The sequence below is a fragment of the Hypanus sabinus genome (assembly GCF_030144855.1).
Source record: "Hypanus sabinus isolate sHypSab1 chromosome 1 unlocalized genomic scaffold, sHypSab1.hap1 SUPER_1_unloc_8, whole genome shotgun sequence".
In the NCBI taxonomy this organism is placed as follows: Eukaryota; Metazoa; Chordata; class Chondrichthyes; order Myliobatiformes; family Dasyatidae; genus Hypanus; species Hypanus sabinus.
This window is the reverse complement of record NW_026778915.1, coordinates 567,107-586,125: the sequence shown is the minus strand read 5'-3', so window position 1 is coordinate 586,125 and position 19,019 is coordinate 567,107. Positions and strand designations below refer to the sequence as shown.

The 19,019-nt window shown below is 50.8% G+C and overlaps 1 protein-coding gene across 5 annotated transcripts in view; it reads left to right on the top strand.

Moving 5' to 3' along the window:
- LOC132385419 (cell adhesion molecule 4-like) overlaps positions 1-19,019 on the top strand; it is a 212,063-nt gene that overhangs the window by 27,959 nt on the left and 165,085 nt on the right. For all 5 annotated transcript variants that reach the window (XM_059957469.1, XM_059957467.1, XM_059957468.1 and 2 more), the window contains 2 exons: positions 1,569-1,730; positions 15,978-16,068. In XM_059957469.1, the coding sequence (XP_059813452.1) occupies positions 1,694-1,730; positions 15,978-16,068 (128 nt within the window). In that variant the 5' untranslated portion in view covers positions 1,569-1,693. The remainder of the gene's footprint in view (positions 1-1,568; positions 1,731-15,977; positions 16,069-19,019) is intronic.

Genomic DNA, 19,019 nt, shown 5'->3' with positions numbered 1-19,019 from the left:
AGAGGGGATTAGTGTGTCAGACAGACATGAATGTGTGGGGAATGGAGGGATATGGACATTGTGTAGACAGAGGGGATTAGTGTGTTAGACACACACATGAATATGTGGGGAACGGAGGGGTATGGACATTGTGTAGACATAGGGGATTAGTGTGTCAGACACACATGAATGTGTGGGGAATGGAGGGAAATGAGCATTCTGTAGTCAGAGGGGATTAGTGTGTCAGACAGACATGAATGTGTGGGGAATGGGGGGATATGGACATTGTGTAGACAGAGGGGGTTTCTGTGTTGGGCACATGAATGTGTGCGGAATGGAGGGATATGGACATTGTGTAGACAGAGGGGATTAGTATGTCAGACACACACATGAATGTGTGCGGAATGGAGGGATATGGACATTGTGTAGACAGAGGGGATTTCTGTGTTAGGCACATGAATGTGTGTGGAATGGAGGGATATGGACATTTTGTAGACAGAGGGGATTCGTGTGTTAGACACAGACAGGAATGTGTGGGGAATGGAGGGATATGGACATTGTGTAGACAGAGGGGATTAGTCTGTTAGACACAGACAGGAATGTGTGGGGAATGGAGGGATATGGACATTGTGTAGACAGAGGGGATTAGTGTGTTAGACACACACATGAATGTGTGGGGAATGGAGGGATATGGACATTGTGTAGACAGAGGGGATTAGTGTGTTAGACACACACATGAATATGTAGGGAACGGAGGGGTATGGACATTGTGTAGACAGAGTGGATTTAGTTTAATTCAACATTGCGTTCTGCACAGACTTTGGGGCCTAAAGGACCAGTTCCTGTGATGTACTGTTCTGTTTCATACGGGATGTTGTTGTATGAGATACTCTGATGCACCCATGCCCTTTGCTGTATGATTTGATTTCTGTATTGGATAGTCTATGTTTCATATTGTATGATCTGTATGATAGATTTTCCATGTTGTGTGATATAAGTTCTGTACTGTACAGTACTGTGCAGATATCTTGGGCTCACAGCGAGAGTGTTTATGACTTTTGCACAGTGTTGTGTTTGTCAATGTGGGACACAGAAAAAGTTTGTTGATCTGGCAGGAGAAAAGGATGTTGTGGATGGTGAGAGTAGAGCACTGTGGCAGGGGTGTGGGGCAGATAAGCAGATCGGGGCAAGGGTTGGCATGGGCACAGACACACCCAGCCTGGAGACACCAGGCAGCGTCATTGGATTCCAACCAATTGGTTGATTGATCATTACAGAATGTCCCCCTGGTGTTTCCCACTTCCTCCCCACTCCCTGCCCCCTTTCCCAACCATGATTCCCCTCTCCCTGCCCCATTCCCACTCTCAGTCCACCAGATCAGAATCAGGTTTATCAACACGCAGTTTGTTTTTGTGTGGCAGCAGTTCAGTGTAAAACATACAATTTATTCAAGACGATGCAAAAGTCTTAAGTAATCTAGCTATGTATCAATGCTGTGTTTCTGTGCCACATGGCCTGGTGTTTGAGCTCTCTGTTCTTTGTTGTACAACCCATGTCAGATGACCTATGCTCTGTGTTTTCTGCTTCAGGAGTCAGTAGCCAGGAGCAGCGGGGAAAGGTGTTCACGGTGACCAGCCTGGTGAAGATTCCGGTGTTCCGGAAGGACGACGGAGCAGTGGTGATTTGTGAGGCTGATGTCCCTGGGGTGAAGGGGATGAAGAGGCGGACAGAGTTCCCACTCAGCGTGCGCTGTGAGTTTCAGAATGCGCAGTGGGGGAGATGGGGGTGGGAATGGTGCAGGTACACTGGTAATTGTAATAATAATAAATATTTTATTGATCCCGAGTGGGAAATTCTTCCGTTACAGCAGCAACATTTAAAAACGCACTTAGCAGTGTGTACACTTGACTAAAGTACAGAATAATAATATACCAATGTGCAATAATGTCCAATAATAATCACAAGATTATAAAGCAGAGACTATCGTACTATGATGTGACTGTCACACCGAGATGAACTGTTGTACCTGTTTATTGCATTTGGGAGGAATGATTTTCTGTAACAATCCTTGTGACGGCGGAGCTGAATGAGTCTGTTTGAAAGTGGGGTGGGGGCTCCGCTGCTTACTCCGTCAGTCATGCACAGGATGTCCCAGATTGTCCATCATGCGTAATAGTTTGTCTAGTGACCTGCTGTCCACCACCAACTCAAAAGAGCCTGGGTTGGAGCCTTCTGGATGAGTTTTTCCATCGCCAGCACCGATGCTGCTCCCCAACATAAAGCCACAAAGAAAACTGCAGTCGCTGCAACAGACTGGGAAAGGAACTTCAACATCCTGCTGCTCACATCGAAGGATCTCGGCTTCCTTAGAAAATAGAGTCTGCTGGTCCCCTTCTTGTAAGCAGCCTTGGTGTTGGTTTTCCAGTCAAGTCGGTTGTCGAGGTGAACGCCGTCCACTAACACAACCTCTCCTCCCAGAATGTACTCAGGACTCATCCCAGTCCTCTCCTCCGAAAATCAATCACCATCTCCCTGGTTTTGGCCACATTCAGGAGCAGGTGATTCCTCCCGCACCACTCTACAAACCTGTCCACCAGTTCCTCTGCACAGCTCCTGCCCATCTCTGATGTACCCAGGGTCATCAGAGACATCTGCAAGTGGCAAGACTGAAAACTAGAGGTGTACAAATGGGGACAGGACAGTCCCTTGTGGAATTCACCACCATCTCAGGTAGAGAGCTTCCCAGCCGAACCCGGGTCGTCAGTAATCCAGGAGAGAACGGATTTCTCCACGCCTGTCCTTTGCAGCTGGGTTGTACTGAAGGCAGCAGAGAAATGACGATGCCGGTGGGAATGAGCTCTCTGCAGCAGGTAGCTGATGGCATCACCCACTCCCACAGGCAAACTGCACAGGGTCCGACGAAGGTCCAGGGTAAGTCAGGAGCAGCCTCTCCAGCACCTGCATCACGTGAGATGTGAGGGCAATTGATATGTAGTCATTAACTTCAGATGGACTCACCTGAACCAGGCAGGTGCAGGAACCAGGCGGGAAGTCCTCCGTCGCACCGGTTTCGTTTCCTGACGCAGCCTCAGATTGTAAAGGTGCTGCAAAATACCAGACAGGTGTTCACACAGACCTTCAGATCCGGGGAAGATACGGTCCGGCCCAGCAGCCTGGCCGTCAAGCAGTCTGAATCAGTGCGAGGTGCATTGTGGGAAGCCAGGACAGGGCAGTGATCACAGAGCGAGCAGAAGAAGCACTCAGGAGAGTAGGACAGAACAAAGGGACCCTCGGCCCAGGGGAGTGGTGTAGAACACAGAGACCCCGGGGTACAGATACACGGTTCCCTGAGATGTGATGTGGAACAGAGAGACCCAGGGGTACAGGTACACAGTTCCCTGGGGGAGGGGGAGTGATGTGGAACAGAGAGACCCAGGGGTACAGGTACACGGTTCCCTGGGGAGTGATGTGGAACAGAGAGACCCAGGGGTACAGGTACACGGTTCCCTGGGGGGGTGATGTAGAACAAAGAGACCCAGGGGTACAGGTACACGGTTCCCTTGGGGGTGATGTGGAACAGAGAGACCCAGGGGTACAGGTACACGGTTCACTGGGGGGGAGTGATGTAGAACAGAGAGACCCAGGGGTACAGGTACACGTTTCCCTGGGGAGTGGTGTAGAACACAGAGACCCAGGGGTACAGGTACACGGTTCCCTGGGGAGTGATGTGGAACAGAGAGATCCACGGGTACAGGTACACGGTTCCCCGGGGGATGATATGGAACAGAGAGACCCAGGGGTACAGGTACACAGTTCCCTGGGGAGTGATGTGGAACAGAGAGACCCAGGGGTACAGGTACACGGTTCCCCGGGGGGGAGTGATGTGGAACAGAGAGACCCAGGGGTACAGGTATATGGTTCCCTGGGGAGTGATGTAGAACAGAGAGACCCAGGGGTACAGGTACACGGTTCCCTGGGGGAGAGGGTGATGTGGAACAGAGAGACCCAGGGGTACAGGTATACGGTTCTCTGGGGAGAGATGTAGAACAGAGAGACCCAGGGGTACAGGTACACGGTTCCCTGGGGACAGATGTAGAACAGAGAGACCCAGGTACAGGTACACGGTTTCCTGGGGGGAGGTGGAGTGATGTGGAACCGAGAGACCCAGGGGTACAAGTACACGGTTCCCTGGGGAGGTGATGTGGAACAGAGAGACCCAGGGATACAGGTACACGGTTCCCTAGGGGGTGAAGTGGAACAGAGAGACCCAGGGGTACAGGTACACTGTTCCCTGAGATGTGATGTGGAACAGAGAGACCCAGGGGTACAGGTACACGGTTCCCTGGGGAGTGATGTGGAACAGAGAGACCCAGGGATACAGGTACACGGTTCCCTAGGGGGTGAAGTGGAACAGAGAGACCCAGGGGTACAGGTACACTGTTCCCTGAGGTGTGGTGTGGAACAGAGGGACCCAGGGTTACAGGTACACGGTTCCCTGGGGGGTGATGTGGAACAGAGGGACCCAGGGTTACAGGTACATGGTTCCCCGGTGGGGAGTGATGTGGAACAGAGTGACCCAGGGGTACAGGTACACGGTTCCCCGGTGGGGAGTGATGTGGAACAGAGTGACCCAGGGGTACAGGTACACGGTTCCCTGGGGAGTGATGTGGAACAGAGTGACCCAGGGGTACAGGTACACGGTTCCCTGGGGCGTGATGTGGAACAGAGAGACCCCGGGGTACAGGTACACGATTCCCTGGGGAGGGGGTGATGTAGAACAGAGAGACCCAGGGGTACAGGTACACGGTTCCCTGGGGAGTGATGTAGAACAGAGAGACCCAGGGGTACAGGTACACGGTTCCCTGGGGAGTGATGTTGAACAGAGAGACCCAGGGGTACAGGTACACGGTTCCCTGGGGCGTGATGTGGTACAGAGAGACCCAGGGGTACAGGTACACGGTTCCCTGGGGGGTGATGTGGAGCAGAGAGACCCAGGGGAACAGGTACACGGTTCCCTGGGGGGTGATGTGGAACTGAAAGACCCAGGGGTACAGGTACACGGTTCCATGGGGAGTGATGTAGAACAGAGAGACCCAGGGGTACAGGTACACGGTTCCCTGGGGAGTGATGTAGAACACAGAGACCCAGGGGTACAGGTACACGGTTCCCTGGGGAGTGATGTAGAACAGAGAGACCCAGGGGTACAGGTACACGGTTCCCTGGGGAGTGATGTAGAACAGAGAGACCCAGGGGTACAGGTACACTGTTCCCTGGGGAGTGATATAGTACACAGAGACCCAGGGGTACAGGTACACAGTTCCCTGGGGGAGGGGGTGATGTGGAACAGAGATCCCAGGGGTACAGTTACATGGTTCCCTGGGGAGTGATGTGGAACAGAGAGATCCAGGGGTACAGGTACACAGTTCCCTGGGGAGTGATATGGAACAGAGAGACCCAGGGGTACAGGTACACGGTTCCCTGGGGAGGGGGTGATGTAGAACAGAGAGACCCAGTGGTACGGTTACACGGTTCCCTGGGGAGTGATGTAGAACAGAGAGACCCAGTGGTACGGTTACACAGTTCCCTGGGGAGTGATGTGGAACAGAGAGACCCAGGGGTACAGGTACACGCTTCCCTGAGGGAGGGGGTGATGTAGAACAGAGAGACCTAGGGGTACAGGTACACAGTTCCCTGGGGGGTGATGTAGAACAGAGAGACCCAGTGGTACAGGTACACGTTTCCCTGGGGAGTGATGTGGAACAGAGAGATCCAGGGGTACAGGTACACGGTTCCCAGGGGGGGGATCTAGAACAGAGAGACCCAGGGGTACAGGTACACGTTTCCCTGGGGAGTGATGTAGAACAGAGAGACCCAGGGGTACAGGTACACGTTTCCCTGGGGAGTGATGTGGAACACAGAGACCCAGGGGTACAGGTACACGGTTCCCTGGGGAGTGGTGACACAGTTGGACAGTGTGGTGAATAAGCTGTTTGTCAGGCTGGCCTTTATTGGTCAGGGCACTGAATACAGGCGTTAGGATGTTAGATTGCAGTTGTACAAGAGGTTGGTGAGATTGCATTTGGAGTACTCTGTACAATTTTGGTCACCCTGCTAGAAGGAAGCTGGGAATGGTCCAGGTGAAACTCACCAGCCTGCAGAGGGGGATGTTGCTGGGATTTGAGAGACTACGTTATGGAGGGAGATCGGTCAGGTCAGACTTTTCACTGGAACGAAGGAAGCTGAGGGGTGACCTGACAGAGATGTTTAAAATCACAACATGCGCAGATAGGTGAATGTGGACAGTCTTTTGCCCAGGGTTGGGGCATTAAGAACCAAAGGGCAGAGGTTTGAGGTGAGAGTGGAGAGATTTAATAGAAACCAGAGGATGGTCTGTACTTGGACAGAGGAAGTGGTTGAGGCAGGTACATTTGAAAGACACTTGGATGGTCACGCGGGCAGGAAAGGTTTGGGGGGCTATGACATGATCACAGGCGAATGGGACTGGCTCGGGGGGCTTCGTGGTTTGGAGAGAGGGGTCTGTGCTGTGTGACTGACTGATAAGGAGCAGACCCACCACTGAAACTCTGCAGTAGTCCAGTCTCCCCCAACATGGTTGCAGAGGGTGACTATTGAACATTCTACTTTCACTGGCTTCAACTTTTAATTAACTACTAGTAATAAATGCTCTATTTATGGATGGCTGAACTCACTGCAGATAAAATATTTCAACCCATGCTGTTACTTTCAGAGCAAAACCTCCAGTGAAAGTGAGAAGCCTAAATCCAATGATTCTGGTTGCGACCACACTGTTTGGAGTACTGTGTTCTGTTCTGGTCACCTCGTTATAGAAAGGGTGTGCAAGCTTTCGAGAGAGGGCAGAAGAGTCAGTCAGGTCTAATATCACCGGCGTATGTCATGAAATTTGTTGTTTTGCAGCAGCAGTAGACCGGAATGCATAACAAAAAGCTATAAATTGCAACAAGAAGTGTATAGTATTATACTATATATATTAAATAAGTAGTGCGAAAAGTGAATAAATTTAAAAAATTAAAAACTGAGTTCGTGCTCCTGGGTTCATTGACCAATCAGAAAGTGGATGGCAGTGGGGAAGCAGCTGTTCCTAAAATGTTAATTGCGAGGCTTTGGGCTGTAATACCTCCTCTCTGAAGGTAGTAATGAGAAGAGAGGGTGTCTTGGGCAATGGGGATCCTTAGTGATGGACGCTGCCTTTTTGAGGCATCACTTTTGAAGGCCCATCATGGAGCTGGCTAGTTTACAATTCTCTGGGCCTTTTCCTGCTCCTGCGCAGTGACCCCTCCAGACCAGCAGGCAGTGCTGTCAGCTGCAATGCTCTCCACCGTACATCTGTAGAAATTTGTGATGGTCTTTGATGACATATCAACTCTGCTCAAGCTCCAAATGAAATCTAGCTGCCGGTGTGCTTTCTTTGTAATTGCATCAATATGTTGGGCCCAGGATAGATCTTCAGAGATGTTGACACCCAGGAATTTAAAACCTCCCCCCTGCTGATCCCTCAATGAGCACTGGTGTCAGTTTCTTCAACTCCCCCCTCCTGAGGTCCACAATCAATTCTTTGGTCTTACTGATGTTGAGTACAAGGTTGTTCTTACAGCACCACTCCGCCAGCTGATCAGCTGCACTCCTGCATGCCATTGCGAAAATTTGCCAAAAATAGTGTCATGGAGAAATTTATAGATGGTGTTTGAGCTGTGCTTAGCTACACGGTGGTGGGTGGAGGAGATTTACTAGGATGCTGCCTGGATCAGAGAATATATCTTATGAGGATAGGCTGAGCGAGCTAGGCTTTTCTCTTCGGAATGAGTGAGGAAGAGGGGTGATAGAGGTGTATGAGATGATAGAGTGCACAGCCAGAGACTTTTTCCCGGGAGAAAATTACTAATACCAGGGGTCTAATTTTAAGGTGTTTCGTGAAAATATATGGGGAATGTCGAGTTTTTTAACTCGAAAGACAGATATGGGTAACACAAACACGAGGAAATCTGCAGATGCTGGAAATTCAAGCAACACACACAAAATGCTGGTGGAAAGCAGCAGGCCAGGCAGCATCTATAGGGAGAAACACTGTCGACATTTCAGGCCGAGACCCTTCGTTAAAAATTAAATTAAAAATTAAAAATTAGGGATGGGGTAAGAAGGGGAGGGGCGTTAACGGAAGTTAGAGAAGTCAATGTTCATGCCATCAGGTTGGAGGCTACCCAGCCGGTATATAAGGTGTTGTTCCTCCAACCTGAGTGTGGCTTCATTTTGACAGTCGAGGAGGCCATGGATAGACATATCAGAATGGGAATGGGACGTGGAATTAAAATGTGCGGCCACTGGGAGATCCTGATCTCTAACTCCATTAACGCCCTTCCTCCCCTTCTTACCCTATCCCTAATTTTTAATGTTTCATTTTTTCTCTCTCTTTCCCTCTCATAATCACTCCTTGCCTGCTCTCCATCTCCCTCTGGTGCTCCCCTCTCCCTTTCTTTCTCCTGAGGCCTCCCGTCCCATGATCCTTTCCCTTCTCCAGCTCTGTATCACTTTCGCCAATCACCTTTCCAGCTCTCAGCTTCACCCCACCCCCTCCGGTCTTCTCCTATCATTTCGCATTCCCCCTCCCCCTCCCACTTCAAATCTCTTGCTATCTCTTTTTTCAGTTAGTCCTGGCCTAAAACGTCGAGAGCGCTTCTCCCTATAGATGCTGCCTGGCCTGCTGTGTTCCACCAGCATTTTGTGTGTGTTGCTTCAGTGGGTCACAGTCAGGAGAGGGAAGGGCAAGAGTCAGGTCTAGAGAGTACCCCTGGGGCTGTCCCTCTTAACAATAACTACTCCTGTTTGAGTACTGTTGGGGGAGATGACCTACCTGGGGGAAGCAACAGTGTTCACGTCTCTGGCACAGAGTCTGGCCCTGTGGCTCAGAAGGGTAGGGAAAGGAAGAGGAAGGTAGCAGTAAGAGGGGACTCTATAGTCAGGGGGTCAGATCGGTGATTCTGTGGACGCAGAAAATAAACTCAGATGGTAGTTTGCCTCCCAGGTGCCAGGGTCCGGGATGTTTCTGGTCGTGTCCAAGATATCCTGCAGTGGGAGGGAGAACAGCCAGAGGTTGTGGTACATATTGGTACCAACAACATAGGCATAGAAGGGGAGGAGGGGCATTAACAGAAGTTAGAGAAGTCAATGTTCATGCCATCAGGTTGGAGGCTACCCAGCCGGTATATAAGGTGTTGTTCCGCCAACCTGAGTTTGGACTCACTTTGACAATAGAGGAGGCCATGGAATAATGCCCCTCCTCCCCTTCTTACCCCATCTCTGACATATTTAGTTGTTTGCCTGTTCTCCATCTCCCTCTGGTGCTCCACCCCTCTTTCTTTCTCCCGAGGCCTCCCGTCCCATGATCTTTTCCCTTCTCCAGCTCTGTATCACTTTTGCCAATCACCTTTCCAGCTCTCAGCTCCATCCCACCCTCTCTGGTCTTCTCCTATCATTTCGCATTTCCCCCTCCCCCCACTACTTTCAAATCTCTTACTATCTTTCCTTTCAGTTAGTCCTGACGAAGGGTCTCGGCCCGAAACGTCGACAGCGCTTCTCCCTATAGATGCTGTCTGGCCTGCTGTGTTCCACCAGCATTTTGTGTGCGTTGTTGTTTGAATTTCCAGCATCTGCAGATTTCCTTGTGTTTGCGTAATAACAGGGTTGTCATGGTGGAAAATTATAAATTCCCAAATATTGATTGGCATCTCCCTAGAGCAAGGGGTTTAGATGGGGTGGAATTTGTTAGATGTGTTCAGGAAGGTTTCTTGACACAATATGTGGATAAGCCTACAAGAGGAGAGTTTGTACTTGATCTGGTATTGGGAAATGAACCAGGTCAGGTGTCAGGTCTCTCAGTGGGACAGCATTTTGGAGATAGTGATCACAATTCTATCTCCTTTACCATAGTTTTGGAGAGGAATAGGAACAGACAAGTTAGGGAAACGTTTAGTTGGAGTAAGGGGAAAAATGAAGATATCAGCCAGGAACTTGGAAGCATAAATTGGGAACAGATGTTCTCGTGGAAATGTTCGGCAGAAATGTGGCAAATGTTCAGGGGATATTAGCGTGCTGTTTTGCATAGATACATTCTAATGAAACAGGGAAAGGATGGTAGGGTACAGGAACCGTGGTGTACAAAGACTTTTGAAAACCTAGTCAAGAAGAAAAGAGCTTACGAAAGGTTTAAAAAAAAACTAGGTAATGATAGCAATCTAGGAGATTATAAGGCTAGCAAGAAGGAGCTTAAAAATGAAATTAGGAGAGCCAGAAGTAGCCATGAGGATTAAGGAAAACCAACCAGGATTAAGGAAAACCCCAGGGCATTCTACAAGTATGTGAAGAGCAAGAGGATAAGATGTGAGAGAATAGGACTTATCAAATGTGACATTGGAAAAGTGTGCATGGAACTGTAGATAGCAGAGGTATTTAATGAATACTTTGCTTCAGTATTCACTACGAAAAAGGGTCTTGGTGATTGTAGGGATGACACAGCGGATTGAAAAGCTTGAACATATTGATATTTAAAAAAAGAATGTGCTGGAGCTTTTGGAAAGCATCAAGTTGGATAAGTCGCCAGGACCGGATGAGATGTACCCCAGGCTACTGTGGGAAGCGAGGGAGAAGATTGCTGAGTCTCTGGCGATGATCAATGGGGATGGGAGAGGTTCCGGAGGATTGGAGGGTTGCGGATGTTGTTCCCTTATTCAAGAAAGGGAGTAGAGATAGCCCAGGAAATTATAGACCAGTGAGTCTTACTTCAGTGGTTGGTAAGTTGATGGAGAAGATCCCGAGAGGCAGGATTTATGAACATTTGGAGAGGTATAATATGATTAGTAGTAGTCAGCATGGCTTTTCAAAGGCAGGTCGTGCCTTACGAGCCTGATTGAATTTTTTGAGGATGTGACTAAACACATTGATGAGGGTAGAGCAGTAGATGTAGTGTATATGGATTTTAGCAAGGCATTTGATAAGGTACCCTATGCGAGGCTTATTGAGAAAGTAAGGAGGCATGGGATCCAAGGGGACATTGCTTTGTGGATCCAGAACTGGCTTGCCCACAGAAGGCAAAGAGTGGTTGTAGACAGGTCATATTCTGCATGGAGGTCGGTGACCAATGGTGTGCCTCAGGGATCTGTACTGGGACCCCTTCTCTTCATTTTTATAAATGACCTGGATGAAGAAGTGGAGGAATGGGTTAATAAATTTGCTGATGACACAAAAGTTGGGTGTGTTGTGGATAGTGCGGAGGGCTGTCAGAGGTTACAGCGGGACCTCAATAGGATGCAAAACTAGGCTGAGAACTGGCAGATAGAGTTCAATACAGATCCGTGTGAAGTGGTTCATTTTGGTAGGTCAAATATGATGGCAGAATGTAGTATTAATGGTAAGACTCTTGTCAGTGTGGAGGATCAGAGGGGTCTTGGGGTCTGAATCCATAGGACGCTCAAAGCTGCTGCACAGGTTGACTCTGTGGTTAAGAAGGTATACAGTGCACTTGCCTTCATCAATCATGGGATTGAGTTTAGGAACTGAGAGATAATATTGCAGCTATATAGGACCCTGGTCAGACCCCATTTGGAGTACTGTGCTCATTTCTGGTCACCTCACTACAGGAAGGATGTGGAAACCATAGAGAGGGTGCAGAGGAGATTTACAAGGATGTTGCCTGGATTGGGGAGCATGCCTTATGAAAATAGGTTGAGTGAACTCAGCCTTTTCTCCTTGGAGCGATGGAGGATGGGAGGTGACCTGATAGAGGTGTATAACATGATGAGGGGCATTGATCGTGTGGATAGTCAGAGGCATTTTCCCAGGGCTGAAATGGCTAGCACGAGAGGGCACAGTTTTAAGGTGCTTGGAGGAGATGTCAGGGGTAAGTTTTTTACACAGAGAGTGGTGAGTGTGTGGAATGGGCTGCCGGTGACGGTGGTGGAGGCGGTTATGATAGGGTCTTTTAAAAGACTCCTGGATGGGTACATGGAGCTTGGAAAAATAGAAGGCTATGGGTAACCCTAGGTAATTTCTAGAGTAGGTACATGTTCGGCACAACTTTGTGGGCTGAAGGGCCTGTATTGTGCTCTAGGTTTTCTATGTCTCTACTCTACACAGAGTGGTGAGTGTATGGAATGCATTGCAGCAGTGATGGTAGAGGCAGACACATTAGTGACATTTAAAATGAGATGGGTACATAGATGATAAAAAAATAGAGGGCTATGTATGAGAGAGGGATTGATGTAATGTTCAAAGTTCTATATTGTATAGCGGGGATGTCAGGGGTATTTTTTCACACAATGTGTGGTGGGCATGGAACACACTGCCAGGGAGGTTGGTGGAGGCAGATACATTAGGGCCACTTAAGAGACTTGTAAAAGGACACGTGGATGACAGCAAAATGGATGGTTATATGGGAGGGAAGGGTAAGATTGCTCTTTGATTAGGTTACAAGGTCAGCACGACATTGTGGGCTGAAGGGCCTGTGATGTGTTGAGCTTTCTACGTTCTGCACCAGCTCATGCTTCGCCTGATGATCCATCTGTCAATCACTCACCACCAATATCTCATCACCACAGCAGGTCAGAACAAAATAATTACCAGTTTTCTGAGCAGGGAGCTCCATTCCACAGTTAATTGCTCTGGGCTTTTACAGGATATATCTACTGAGGAGATTGGTGAGTTCAATTAGAGGTTGAGTGAGTGGGTGGAAGTTATGACAATGGAGGTGTGTCTATCCCAGAATGCACTGCAGCAAAGCAAGCTCTCTATTAGAGCAAAGGAGCCACAAATAGGTTCCAGATAAAACTGTGAAGCCTGGGTTTTCAAAACCGATGAAAAACAATGGCAGAGGGGGGTAGAGGAGAGTGGGTGGAACAGCAGGCAGACATGGAGTTACACAGCAGAGAAACAGGCCCTTCAGTCCAACTCATCCCTGCCGACCATTATTCCCACCTAAACTCATCCCATTTGCCCGTGTTTGGTCCTAAGCCTTTTCTACCCGTGTACTTGTCCAAAAGTGGCAGTTAGTGCAATGCTGGGAGTTCAGGGTTTGTACATCCTCCCGGTGGAATGCATAGGTCTCGTTCCAGATGCTCCGGTTTCCTCCCACACTCCAAAGACGGAGCAGTCAGTGTAAACTGTCCTCTGATCTTGCTGGGTGGCAGCAAAGGACCGGAAGAGCCCATTGCAAAAAACAAGAAATCCAAATGAATGTTGTGAATGTACCCATCACGACCACTTCCCCTGGCGTCACTGACCCACTGCCCTATGGGAGAGAAACCTGCCCCTCTTCCCCTTTCACCTTAAATCTGTGGCCTCTAGTTCATGATTCCCAACCATGGGGAAAAGGCTCTGCACATTCAGAGTATCTGAGCCCCTCAGCTGGGAACCCTCTCCCAGTTTCAGCTCTCGCCTACCACCTTGTCCTTCTTCCCCTTCCCACGCTGACTTCTTCCTTTCCAGTCCTGATGAAGGGTCTCGGCCCGAAGCATCGACTGTTTATTCCTGTCCGTAGCTGCTGCCTGACCTCCTGGGCTCATCTGCAGATGCCCCTGGTGATCTCATACATCTCTGTCAGGTCACTCTATGAACAGAGTGCCAACCTGCTCAACCTCTCTACATAACTCAGACCCTCATCCCAGAAAGATCCTTGTGCATAACCTCCGCACTCTTTTCAGCAGGGCGATCAACACTGAACGGTGATCAGCCTCGGTGAGTCCGCTCGATGTGCCTGCTCTGTTCAGTGAGTTCAGGCTTACTGTCCTGTGCAGTGCACGGGGAAGTACAGGGACAGAAAAACGAGCTTCCAGCAGCACAAACTGCAGAGGCTCAACAACACACACAACGTACACCGAGTGGCCACTTCACTGGGTACAAATAGCTAATCAGCCAATCATGCGCCAGCAATTCAATGCGTACATGGTCAAAACAATCAGTTGTGTTCAAACCAAATACCGGAAAAGGGAAGAAATGTGATCTGAGTGACTTTGACCACAGAATGATTGTTGGTGCCTGACAGGGTGGTTTGAGTAACTTGGAAACTGTTGAACTTGTGGGATTTCCCACAAAACACTCTCCGGAGTTTGCAGAGAATGGTGCAGGAAAGGTAGAAACATGCAGAGAGCGGCAGTTCTGTAGGTGAAAGGGCCTTGTTCATGAGGGAGGTCAGAGGAGAACGGACAGACTGCTTCAGCGGTGTGCAGTGCACAGTGGGTCGGCCACAGCAGCACAAGACCACGGGCGCACATTCAGTGGCCACTTGGTTAGGTGCATCGCCACACACCGCCTTGAGATTCATTTCCATCTACAGGAAAATAAAGAAATACAATGGGGAGAAGAATACATAAACAAAGACAAACAACCAACCAACCTGCAAAAGAAGACTGGCCACGGAGTGTGCATTACACCTACAGGACAGAGCGAAACAACACAAACAAAGACACACACACTGGTCTCATAGTTCATCAGGCACTTTGTGGGCTTCCATTGCTGATCAGGGTCGTGCTGGTTGGTTCAAGAACCGCATGGTTGAAGGGACTTCTGGACCTCCTGCCCAATGGGAGCTGTGAGAAGGTGGCATGGCCTGAATGGTGGGATCTCTGACAGTGGACGTTGCCTTCTTGAGGCAGCATCTCCTGTAGGTGCTACCGATGGTGGGGAGGGATGTGTCCCTGATGGATTGAGCTGAGCCCACCACTCTCTGCCACTTCTTCCATTCCTGTACATTCCGTACAGACCCAGATGTAACCAGTCAGGATACTTTCAACAGCACATCTGTAGAAGTTTGTTGTAGTGTTCAGTGACAATCCAAACCTCCTTAACCTCCTGAGAAACCACAACTCCAATTTGTTGTGGTTTGGGAAAATGCTACAACCCTACCTAATATTCCCATCCGATCCGCCCATCTCCTAACACAGGCTCCTACGCACAAAGTGTCTGTGAGTCAAGTGTTCAGTAACTTCAGTACCAGAAGAAGGAGTGGACCTTGAACCAAACAGAATGACAGAAGAAGCATAACTTTGATTGTATTCTGGTAATTGTCACACCTTGTGCCCAGGAATGTGTGATGGGACAGTGTGGAGGGGGATTCACTCTGTGTCTGACCCCGGGAGTGTGTGATGGGACGGTGTGGAGGGAGATTCACTCTGTGTCTGACCCCGGGAGTGCGTGATGGGACGGTGTGGAGGGAGATTCACTCTGTGTCTGACCCCGGGAGTGTGTGATGGGACGGTGTGGAGGGAGATTCACTCTGTGTCTGACCCCGGGAGAGTGTGATGGGACACTGTGGAGGGAGATTCACTCTGTGTCTGACCCCGAGAGTGTGTTGGATGGGCTAGTGGGAGGGAGATTCACTCTGTGTCTGACCCTGGGAGTGTGTGATGGGACAGTGTGGAGGGGGATTCACTCTGTGTCTGACCCCGGGAGTGTGTGATGGGACAGTGTGGAGGGAGATTCACTCTGTGTCTGACCCCAGGAGAGTGTGATGGGACGGTGTGGAGGGAGATTCACTCTGTGTCTGACCCCGGGAGTGTGTGATGGGACAGTGTGGAGGGGGATTCACTCTGTGTCTGACCCCAGGAGAGTGTGATGGGACGGTGTGGAGGGAGATTCACTCTGTGTCTGACCCCGGGAGTGTGTGATGGGACAGTGTGGAGGGGGATTCACTCTGTGTCTGACCCCAGGAGAGTGTGATGGGACGGTGTGGAGGGAGATTCACTCTGCGTCTGACCCCGGGAGTGTGTGATGGGACAGTGTGGAGAGAGATTCACTCTGTGTCTGACCCCGGGAGTGTGTGATGGGACGGTGTGGAGGGAGATTCACTCTGTGACTGACCCTGGGAGTGGGTGATGGGAGGGCAGGAAGTGTACTTCACTCTGAATAACTAAACTCTCCCTCAGTACACACTGTCCAATTCTGTAACATCTACATCATTTCTCCTTCTCTCACAGACTCCCCGACGGTTAAAGTTGAAGCTCCACCGCGAATCGTGAGGGAGGGGGAAGATCTGCTCTTGACTTGTGCTGTGACGGGGAACCCACTGTGAGTCTACCACAGCATCAAACATTACGCTCGAGCCTCCAACACTCAGCTGGTCATGTCCTCATATCTCATTTAGAAATCGTCTGATAATATTCCAGCTCCTCCGACATCTGTGTTGCTGGAATTTACTTTGCAGTTAGACAGAGAAGTGATTGAAAGCTTGCCCTCATCGAACAGGGATATGGACATTGTGTGATCAGGGATATGGACATTGTGTGGTCAGGGATATGGACATTGTGTGATCAGGGATATGGACATTGTGTGGTCAGGGATATGGACATTGTGTGGTCAGGGATATGGACATTGTGTGGTCAGAGGGATACGGACATTGTGTGGTCAGGGATACGGACATTGTGTGGTCAGGGATATGGACATTGTGTGGTCAGGGATATGGACATTGTGTGGTCAGGGATATGGACATTGTGTAGTCAGAGGGATGTGGACATTGTGTGGTCAGAGGGATACGGACATTGTGTGGTCAGAGGGATGTGGACATTGTGTGGTCAGAGGGATACGGACATTGTGTGGTCAGGGATATGGACATTGTGTAGTCAGAGGGATGTGGACATTGTGTGGTCAGAGGGATATGGACATTGTGTGGTCAGAGATATGGACATTGTGTGGTCAGGGATATGGACCTTGTGTGGTCAGAGATATGGACATTGTGTGGTCAGTGGGATATGGACATTGAGTGGTCAGGGATACGGACATTGTGTGGTCAGGGATATGGACATTGTGTGGTCAGATAAATGTGGACATTGTGTGGTCAGGGATACGGACATTGTGTGGTCAGCGGGATATGGACATTGTGTGGTCAGAGATATGGACATTGTGCGGTCAGAGGGATATCGACATTGTGTGGTCAGGGATATGGACATTGTGTGGTCAGGGATATGGACATTGTGTGGTCAGAGGGATATGGACATTGTGTGGTCAGGGATATGGACATTGTGTGGTCAGAGGGATATGGACATTGTGCGGTCAGAGGGATATGGACATTGTGCGGTCAGGGATATGGACATTGTGCGGTCAGAGGGATATGGACATTGTGCGGTCAGAGGGATATGGACATTGTGCGGTCAGAGGGATATGGACATTGTGCGGTCAGAGGGATATGGACATTGTGTGGTCAGGGATATGGACATTGTGTGGTCAGAGGGATATGGACATTGTGTAGTCAGGGATATGGACATTGTGTGGTCAGAGGGATATGGACATTGTGTGGTCAGGGATATGGACATTGTGTGATCAGGGATATGGACATTGTGTGATCAGGGATATGGACATTGTGTGTCAGAGGGATACGGACATTGTGTGATCAGGGATATGGACATTGTGTGGTCAGGGATATGGACATTGTGTGATCAGGGATATGGACATTGTGTGGTCAGGGATGTGGACATTGTGTGGTCAGGGATGTGGACATTGTGTGGTCAGGGATATGGACATTGTGTGATCAGGGATATGGACATTGTGTAGTCAGAGGGATATGGACATTGTGTGTTCAGAGGGATATGGACATTGTGTGGTCAGCGATATGGACATTGTGTGGTCAGGGATATGGACATTGTGTGGTCAGGGATATGGACATTGTGTGGTCAGGGAGGGTGCAAGGGCCAGACAGGATCTCGGACACAGGGAGGGTGCAGGGGCCAGAGAGGATCTCGGACACAGGGAGGGTGCAGGGGCCAGAGGGGATCTCGGACACAGGGAGGGTGCAGGGGCCAGAGAGGATCTCGGACACAGGGAGGGTGCAGGGGCCAGAGAGGATCTCGGACACAGGGGAGGGTGCAGGGGCCAGAGAGGATCTCGGACACAGGGAGGGTGCAGGGGCCAGAGAGGATCTCGGACACAGGGAGTGTGCAGGGGCCGGAGAGGTTCTCGGTGACTGGGAGGGTGCAGGGGCCAGAGAGGATCTCGGACGCAGGGAGGGTGCAGGGGCCAGAGAGGATCTCGGAGACTGGGAGGGTGCAGGGGCCAGAGAGGGTCTCGGTTGCAGGGGCCAGAGAGGATCTCGGACACGGGGAGGCTACATGGGCCGGAGAGGATCTCAGAGTCTGGGAGGGTGCAGGGGCCAGAGAGGATCTCGGACACAGGGAGGGTGCAGGGGCCAGAGAGGATCTCGGACACAGGGAGGGTGCAGGGGCCAGAGAGGGTCTCGGACACAGGGAGGGTGCAGGGGCCAGAGAGGACCTCGGAGACTGGGAGGGTGCAGGGGCCAGAGAGGAGCTCGGACACAGGGAGGGTGCAGGGGCCAGAGAGGATCTCGGACACAGGGAGGGTGCAGGGGCCAGAGAGGAGCTCGGACACAGGGAGGGTGCAGAGGCCGGAGAGGACCTCGGACACAGGGAGGGTGCAGGGGCCGGAGAGGAGCTCGGACACAGGGAGGGTGCAGGGGCCAGAGAGGATCTCGGACACAGGGAGGGTGCAGGGGCCAGAGAGGACATCGGAGACTGGGAGGGTGCAGGGGGCAGAGGGGATCTCGGAGACTGGGAGGGTGCAGGGGCCAGAGGGGATCTCGGACACAGGGAGGGTGCAGGAACCAGAGAGGATCTCGGACACAGGGAAGGTGCAGGGGCCAGAGAGGACCTCGGAGACTGGGAGGGTGCAGGGGCCAGAGAGGATCTCGGACACAGGGAGGGTGCAGGGGCCAGAGAGCATCTCGGAGACTGGGAGGGTGCAGGGGCCAGAGAGGATCTCGGACACAGGGAGGGTGCAGGGGCCAGAGAGGATCTCGGGCACAGGGAGGGTGCAGGGGCCAGAGAAGATCTCGGACACAGGGAGGGTGCAGGGGCCAGGGAGGATCTCGGACAAAGGGAGGGTGCAAGGGCCAGGGAGGATCTCGGACACAGGGTGGGTGCAAGGGCCAGGGAGGATCTCGGACACAGGGAGGGTGCAGGGGCCAGAGAGGGTCTCGGACACAGGGAGGGTGCAGGGGCCAGAGAGGATCT